Below are 8858 nucleotides of genomic sequence, written 5' to 3'. Positions count from 1 at the left end.
AGGCTCCGTGTGGGAACATAGGCCTGTGTCCAACTCAAGACAGTGGCAGAAAGTGAGAGAGTGTGATGTGGAGGCCCCTTGGGTGTTTTCTGTTGGGGGCATTTGCAATGCATATCGTCTGGTATTGGCCAAGGTGTCTGTTCAGGGACCCAGTTTCTCACCTGGAAATTGGCTCTTTGTCTGATTGGACTCAGATGGGGCTGATCAGGCAGAAGGAGATCATGTTTTGGGGAAAATACATGCCAACATGTGAAGTGTCAGCTATAACAGATCAACAGCCACTTCGCTAGGAATTAGTCACCAGTGTAGGACGTGGCTCTCACCACCCTACTTCCACCCAACCTTGTTAAATTGTATGAAAAATAATGATGGTTATAAAACAGAAATGTACATTCTACCAACAATAAAAAGTAGCCTAAATGACCCATCAAAGTCCAGAAGAACATTGCCAGTGTTCCAGAAAGTTCTGTGGTTTCTGTCTTGTGCAAAACCATCCAACATTATCTTATTCGTAAACACCATCATAGATTTCATGGAATTCTTTTCCTTCCTTTATTTGAAGTTTTTATCTTACATGTACATTCCTAAATAACATATGATGTTTCCTTTTTTAGCTTTAGGTAAGTGGGACAATCCTAAACACACAGTTTTTATAATCTGCTTGTATTTATTCACTATCACGTGTGAAGATGGATACACATGACCATTTGGAATTTTAGTTTGTGAATTTTCTTTGACATATAATATTTGATTTTTTACAGAGAATACCAAATTCTCTCTTTTTTGGTGCCAGTAATCTTAAAATGATTTTGGCCAACATGAAGAACTCTCTTGTCAATGTCCTCGTGAATGGATCCTGATGCATATGTAGACATCTTCTCTAACGTATATACTTAAAGATCATAGCTGTATGTCTCTTACTTTAACTAGATAAGTATCACCTACTCTGAATTGTTGGATTTACTTTGCACTAACACAAGTAAAAAATTAGAATTCTATGTGCTCATTATTCTCTCCCACAACTAATATTACCATTTTTCTCTTTGCCTCTCATCTGGATGTGCTGGAATTTTGGTTTTGTGATTTGACTGAAATTATGCCACAATATTAAAGTGGAAATGATTATTACACATAAAATATAAGGAAACCTAGGAATAATTTGTGGCTGTCAGAGTGGAATTTGAGGTTTCCTGTTGGCTTGGACTGTCTTGTGAAAGTTGGTTCTGTGCATCACTTCCCAACTCTGCATCTAGGACCTCACACTGGCACCTTGAAGTTGGCCATGAAAGGAGAATATACACCAGACAAACTGGAAAATGATTTGAATCAGTGTTTTCTATGAATGAAATTTTCAGGGACAGTAAAGAACCGTGCTATTATCTCAAACAGCAATATCTTGATTCCAAGTGATGATATTTCTGAAGGAACTACACAGGTAGTATCCAATGAAAAGTGAAGGGCTTGTGAAGTCCAGAGAGAGTGTTAGAGCATCATTTTGGATTTTTCTCTTCGAGGCTGGATCTATATTATGACAATTTATTGATTTATTAAAACAGATTTCATGCTCTTAAATGAAGATATGGAGACTACATAAGGACATCAAGGTATGTGATATTTAAAAATGAGGAAAAATATATTATATGAAAGTATAGAAGAGCAAGAAAGTATGGGGAGGTGTGGACTCAAATCTGCCATGTTGCAAACATGCTGATTTCACAGAAAGTGGCAATGATAGACGCCCGTCAAGATAACTCAATAGTGGTCATGAGGGAAAGTTCTACGGTAATTGACAGAAAAGTCCATATATTGTCCGTGCACATGAACAATGATTCCTCCATCTTGCAATGACCTGCAGACAGTTCACACAGCATATGCTCCAGATTTTCTTCCAGAACCTTCTGGGCACACAAGAATTATTTCCAAGACTCTAACACTCTGAACAGTACATCGTTACATCTTTGTTTTCCCATAGGAGCACAAGATTTTTTTTTTAAGATATGCTTTTCTGGGGATTTTTATTGGTCAGGAAGACTGGCCCTGAGCTAACAGCCATTGACAATCTTCCTCTTTTTCTTTTTTCTCCCCAAAACCCAAGCACATGATTATATATCCTAGCTGTAACTCATTCTGATTCTTCTATGTGGGATGCCACCACAGCATGGCTCAATGAGCAGTATGTAAGGTCCACACCCAGGATCCAAACAGGTGAACTCATGAAGGTGAAGCAGAGTGCAAAGTTAACCACTATGCCACTGGGTGGGCCTCCATTGTTATCTATTATGTTTACCTCCAGGGTGAATCTTGGGGTCTTCTCAGGCTGTGCTGATCCTGAAATAGCAGAATCCCAAGAGCTACCAGGATCAAGCCAGCCACACCCATCCGAATGAGATTCTCCACTGTGTAACCTTTGGAGTTTGAGGCTAGGAATTGTGGACAAAGAGGTCATAGAGGTCAGGGCAGACCAAAATCAGCCCAGGATCCTTGGATGTCCACCCAGGCATCTTCCTCCCCTTGACAGGACATGACCCTCTGCACCAGCCCCATAACTGAGAATTACTCCTACTCACCACTCTTGGAGTCTGAATTGTTTTGTGATGGGCTGATGGTGTCAGCCGCTCCTGAGACTTAAAAAAAGAATTGGGGATAGATTAGGATTTGATGCAACTCAAGCCTTTTTCCTGGGCTCTGTGGTCTTATAATCCCCTCTGTTCCTCTTGATGTAACTGTTATGCAGTCCCTTAATGAGCACTTTGTCTGCCATAGAAGGATTTGCTCTGTTCTCATTTGCTTCATTCAGTCTCTGTGTGTGTTTTTTTTTTTTAATTTAAACATTGCTTCTGAGTCACTTTGGATCAGTTTGTATGTGTCCCAAGAATTCCAGATTGATGAGAAAAATGATCTCACATTACAGAAATAATTGAGTTCTTGTATGCTCTCTGTTCATTCTGGGATATGGACCTTGTAAGATAACTCTTCTGGATATAAGAGCTTCTATTTATTCAACAACTGAGGCCCCAGGATCCATGGATGTAGGGTTGGTACCAAGGGCTCCTCAATGTCTTTAGCACAGAGGGGTAGAATTCTGGGACTGGTCCCCTTCATGCCATCTCAATCAGTTCCTTCCCTCTGGAATCTACAGTCTAATCTTCACCTGGAAATTAGTCATCCATTTAGTCTTTTGTTAATTCATTCTTCATAGTTAGGTATACTTACAGTGGGATACAAACACACACACCTTATATGCAAATGTATATTTTCTAAACAGTGATGTTAATTCAGTGGGACATAAAACGGTGTTTCTGCTTTCTTAGAGCATGATCCTATGTGGATCTATCTATGCAGGTCAGTTCTGATCAGTGTCTCAGTGAAGGTCACACTTGGAGAAGACATTTAAACTTATTCCCGAATAGAAGGAACCTGAAATGAGCCACATGAAGACCGGGACAAGGAGTGTCACAGGCTGCAGGAAGAGCAGGTCCTCAGAAAGATCTCAGTCTTTTCTTCATTAAGGAATAAAGTCATATCTGTGGGATGTAGGGAGGGTCCAGAGGAGAAGGGGGAGCTGAGATCCGGGGGTTTGGTGTATTTGAGAAAGGCCACAGATGACGGCACAGAGGAGGGAGGTGCCATCATTTTCATTACCCTCATCCTCATCATTCTCTCTGTCTCTCTCTGGCACGACTCTGAAAACTGCTGTATGGTTTCAAGAAGAGAAGGCTAATCATATGCTTTTTATCTTAAAAGATAATCTCTAACCCCTAAATATCAAATCTCCAGAACCAAGGAAGTCCACAGTTCTGGTCTTCAAAGCCTTAAGGAACAAAGAAAGTCAGTTCTGTTAGAAAGCTGGGTAAGCACAAAGAAATAGGTAATCTTGCAAATCTATTTTAACCAGTTTTCACATACAAACCAAAAAAAAAAAAAAAGATTACAAAACAAAAATATATTAGAGGTCAATGCTAATGACAGATGCCATATAAAATGTTAAATAAGCATATACAATTCAGAAAATATGAACGAATGATAGACATCATTCAGTGGGATTATTATCCTAGTGTTTAATACCAAGAAGACTTTTTAAAGTATCTCACCATGTTTATAAATTAAACAGAAAATATAACTGTTCAGGAGATGTGCAATTGTCTGGAAAAGAAATTCAAATTTATTTTTAAAAGATGTTTTTCCTAATAAATCCCTGATGTAAAAGAAAAATGAACTGAAATGGATGGATCAATAATGTTGTGCATAGAAAACACAGATTTTTGACACATTTGGCTTAAATAATTTCAGCTAAAAATGAAGAAGTTTTCTTAAAGTGACACAACTAAACCTTAATATTTTTTTGTCATCGCTATCATATAGCATTTTATGCAAATAAAATTAGCTTGAGGAGAATCTACTGTTGCAAAATAAAAAAAAATTCTTAAAATAACCCCAAAGAAGTTAAATTTCAATTTTCTTGTGGTTGATATAATTATTGTCAGTAAATCAGAAGTGGTCATTGGAAATAAATCATTTCTTATTAATATAATATACAAATAAATTTGCAAAAAGTAAAATTTAAAAATAAATTGATTAAATAAAATAAAAATATGAAGAAATCAAGATCTTGGTTATAAATTATTAAAGTAGTTAAGCAATTTTTAAGCTATGGATAAAGACAATTTCATGAATAGAAATACAAAGAGCAAGAAGTCATTAATAAACCTTCCTTTTAAGCAATTTTTGTAAGGAAACTTCATATTAATAAGAAGTTTAATTTTATTATTCTCCATAACAAAAGTATAAGTTTAATAGTCCCAATGAAAATAGGAGTAGAATTCCCTATTTTGAAGTTTTCTATTTTTAAAGTTTTCTATTTTAAAGTTTTCATTTTCAATCTTTATAACTTAGATTTGTAAATTTATATACACAAGTATTGCTATAACAATTCTCAGAGAAAGAGAGCAATGATAGAGAAGTGTGCACAGAAAATGCAGAGTGGACATGAGCTGCACACAGAGGTGCTATGCAGTAATCCCCTAAGAGACCCCAGTGAGCTGTGCATGGTCCCTCCTTAGTCTCAGGTGTGCACTGAGAGGCATGAGGCCCCCAGGTGAGCACAGGAGAGCCATGTAGAGCAGTACGCACAGGTTGGGATTCTTCCCTCTATAGGACAGTGTCCAGTGGGACCTGGGACACCAGAGGCTCATTTTCTGAGATGGAGACATCAGGAGGTGAGCAGTGGGGACGGTCTTCTCACCCTCAGTCTAGTCACATTCCTCCTGGGTTGACCTTTGTCTCACTCAGCTCTCCATACTCTGTATCTCTGCTAAGATTCAGGGTTAAGATGCCCCAATAGTGAGAGGCCTCTGCCTATTTCCATCCCTTCATGGATCGGCCCTCCCTTGTGGAACATCAATTGTGCTGAAATTATCTCCATTGTGATCAGAGCTCTCCTGTGGACAGAGTCCTGAGCTGACCCTTTGATCTCAGAGAGGACAGGGACAGGGGCGCCTCACCTGAGAACAGAAGCTCCAGGGGGTCACTGGGGACTGACCACACCTCGGGGTACTTCCTGTTATATCCATAGCATCTGAAGGTCCACCTGTAGTTGGGGGTCACGGGGCCCACAGGGAAAAGGGCTTGGGGCTGCCCACTGGGGTGTCGCTGAGAGTCCAGGGTCCAGGAGGGCTGGGATTCTCCTTCCTTAGTCAGAATGAACCTGTCAAATCCAAGCCATGAGACACACTGGAGGGTCACATTCTCTCCTGGTGTCACCACAGGACTTGGCAGGGCTGACAGGGCGGGTTTGCTGAAGACCCCTAGGAGGGAAGAAGGCAACATGTTAAATGGATCATGCCTCCCTCATGTCCCCCAGGGCTGAGCTGTGAGAGGAATGACACCTGTGAGTGCAGACCCCCTTCCTGAGGGCAGAGCTTGAAGCTGGGATCCATGAGTGTCCTCCTACCTGTCACCACAAGCTTCAGGGGGTCACTGTTCTCTGACCAGCCAGTGGGGCTGATAAAGTAACAGTGATACTGTCCTGCATAAAGATCCGTCATCTGTGGAACAAAGAAATTGGCCTTGTTCCTGGGCTCCCATGAGTTCTGTCTTCTCCAGGGTGATGGGCTTCCCGCTTTATCTAGATGGTACTCCTGGGCATCCAGTGTACCCTGACACCAGATAGTCACAGGCTTACCCCAGGAGATCACAGAGCCTGGCTCAGCCCATATGGTGGGTCTGGGGAGGGTTCCTGGAATGAAATCAAAGGCTGGGTCACAATACATTCAGTACTGCAGTTCTCCAGCCCTCGGCCCCAGGATCCTCCCAGACATCCTCCATCTGTCAGTCTAAAACTTCTATTCTCCATCTCCAGATGCCAGGGGTGGTGTCCTGTCCCCCGTGAAGAGGTGGGACCAGAGACACCTGGAGACAGACTTACCTGCCTGCACTGGGGTCATCAGGTCCACAGTCAGCCCTGGAAGAGGGTTCCCTGTGAGAGATTTGCCCCTGAAGCCTGAGAAGAACCCTTCTCCTCATGAGCCTTCTGAGTATTGGGGTCTCCTGAGAGACCAGGGTCTGGCTGTGGGGTGGGGTCCCTCCCAGACTAGGGCTTCCAGCACCCCCTCCTCAAATCTCACCAAGATAGAGCAGCACCGTGAGGGTGGGGATCATGGCGTCTCCTCCCTCTGGCCCCAGCTGTGCAGATGGAGGAGACCACAGTGCTCAGTAAGACAGACACACAGGCTGTGGCCACTTGAAGGCTTGTCTCCCAGTCACAGGGCTGCCACATCAGCAACCTCACAGGAAGAGGAACTGCCCTACCCCAGGGGCCTGGCTCTCATCTCCAAGTCAGAGCAGCAAATACATGTGGTGCCTTCCTGAGATGCCTCTTCCAGGGGATGTGACCCAGGACATGTCCTTCCCTCTCAGAGCCTCCCCAGAGGGATCTCCTTCACTCTTCAACTCATCCATCAGAACATCCCTGTGGTTTCTTCACCATAAATACTGGTCATCTATGCCCTGGAGATACGTCAGGGAAGATGCAGGTTCCTGCTGCACTGCAGAGCTCAGATCAGCAGAGAGACATGCTCAACATCTAACTGCACAGTTCTGGTCAAGATCATAGTGACAATGAGCACAAAGGATAAATAAATGGAAATAGGGAAGAAAACATGACTCTTCTCTTGGCTCCAGAGTGTGAATTTTCTTTCTATCACAGGTGTCTTCTCGAATTTCTCTTTTTTATTTCAACAGCATCCACCACAATCCCTCAGGGAACAAACCTCTAAGTCATTCCTGTTTCCTCAGAGCCCTTTTTCCCTTGAGCAGAGCTCTCCTCCTCATCCTGGGGTCCTGTCTTGAGCTTTAGGGGACAATGAGTGGGTTAGTGCTCTGATTTGGGGGACAAAGCTGATTCTTATTTAAATATTCCTCCATCTTCCACTGTCCATGTCACCTTGAGAATTAATGCCCAGTCTCTGAGCTTCATTTTCCTCGTTGGCAGCATGTTGTCATGAATCCCACCCCTCAGAGTGGTGCCGAGTTCATGGGAGGGATAAATCATTGCTAATTTCCGGATCTGATGAAGACGTGTGGAGTTTGAAATGTGAAAGGATCGAGGTGTCAGACTCCATAGTCAGGGTGGATGATTTATGTGCCACTCAAGAGTCCCCATCTGCTCTTAACACCGAGAAATGCTATTTATAATATTTCTGAAATATGTAGCCACAGTCACTTGCAGAGAAAGAGAAATGAAATTTTCAAAATAGAGAGGGAACCACAAGGAAGACATATCAAAGCTGAGAGCCCTCAGGTGCCTGGGACAAGCAAGGGGTCATTAGAGTGGAGGTTTCCACCTCTGAAACGGACTCCAGGTCCTCACATGCAGGGAGGGGAGCAGGGCTCAAGGTGAAAGTAGGAAGTTGTGTTTCCATCCCTCATGTTTGTGAATGGGCACTGGAGTATCTCTGCCCACTGACCCAGCCCCATAGTCAGCACTAAGGAACATCCTGTGTGACTGTAAAACAGATTCAGTTCAGTATAGTCCAACATGGGCATCTATTCATGAATGAGTGTGAGGTTCATGCTAGAGCCATCCCTGCCAGGCACACACCTAGTCAGTTGCTAAGGTTTGGAAAGTGGATACCACGGGGCAAAGTAACTGCAACTATCCACCCCTTTCAGCCCTGAATATGAAGACAGCCCTGGAAGAAACTCTTTATGGAAAATCAGGCGAGTGTCCAACAGGAATGGACATCAAAGAGGAATCCTAAAAATGTTCAATAGTGCTATGAAAGACAATCCATGAAGCAATTACTGGAGGCTCATATCTGAGGAAATAGAATGCAAGGAATACATGAAATTCATACTAATTTAAGCATGTTTAAATATCTGAAAAATTGAAGAAGGAAAATGAACTCTTGAAACAACAAAAAGTGTTATATTACAGAGGTATACATAATTTTATAAATGAACTAGAGAAATATCTTAGAGGCAAAAATAATAATTCCACTTTAACATACTCAAAATACTCTTTCCATCAAAGATATTATATGGCTGAAGATCCAATTATGAAAGTGGAATAAGTAATGAGGAAATTTGTAAGATTCAATACCGAGAGACTGGAATTAAAAAAATAAGGCGCATGGGGAATAAAAAGAGAAGCACAATGTATGTGGTGAGTTTCAGGAGAAAAGCAGTGAGAATGATGTTGGCAGCAGTCCTAGAGGGAAATGGTTGGACTTTTTACAGTGATGTAGAAAGAACGTGTAAGTGCTGGGGTGCATGGATGTATCGATGAAATCTGAGTCTTGATATTTCATGGAAAAATAAAGGAAATTGATGGCAGCTGACTTTCACACAGAAAAAATACC

General features: G+C 42.1%; 1 protein-coding gene across 3 annotated transcripts; it reads right to left on the bottom strand.

The window, feature by feature from the left end:
- Nucleotides 1-1591: 1591 nt before the first annotated feature.
- On the bottom strand, nt 1592-6756 carry LOC103564380 (leukocyte immunoglobulin-like receptor subfamily A member 5). Of its 3 annotated transcripts, none has more exons than XM_070558515.1 (6): nt 6624-6750; nt 6425-6460; nt 5951-6235; nt 5502-5804; nt 2568-2624; nt 1592-2420 (listed from the first exon to the last, which is right to left on the bottom strand). In XM_070558515.1, exons 1-6 carry the CDS (start codon nt 6655-6657, stop codon nt 2284-2286), a joined length of 852 nt encoding a protein of 283 aa, XP_070414616.1. In that variant the 5' UTR covers nt 6658-6750; the 3' UTR covers nt 1592-2283. The 3 variants fall into 3 exon arrangements, with proteins under 3 accessions (XP_070414616.1, XP_070414617.1, XP_070414618.1); XM_070558516.1 differs by having other exon boundaries at nt 2568-2618; XM_070558517.1 differs by lacking the exon at nt 6425-6460 and having other exon boundaries at nt 6624-6756.
- Nucleotides 6757-8858: the final 2102 nt, after the last annotated feature.

Source organism: Equus przewalskii, chromosome 9 (assembly GCF_037783145.1).
Source record: "Equus przewalskii isolate Varuska chromosome 9, EquPr2, whole genome shotgun sequence".
Taxonomy (NCBI): Eukaryota; Metazoa; Chordata; class Mammalia; order Perissodactyla; family Equidae; genus Equus; species Equus przewalskii.
The sequence above is the reverse complement of the archived record's forward strand: the minus strand, read 5'-3'. Positions and strand labels throughout refer to the sequence as shown.

Excerpts from the sequence above, each read along its gene's own strand:
- LOC103564380 (XM_070558515.1), bottom strand. The coding sequence starts at position 6,657 with ATGATCCCCACCCTCACGGTGCTGCTCTATCTTG. Across the intron at positions 2,625-5,501 it reads CCTGGAGCTTCTGTTCTCAG|TCTCAGGAGCGGCTGACACC; the intron begins GTGAGGCGCCCC and ends TCTTTTTTTAAG. Across the intron at positions 2,421-2,567 it reads CAATTCAGACTCCAAGAGTG|CCTCAAACTCCAAAGGTTAC; the intron begins GTGAGTAGGAGT and ends CACAATTCCTAG.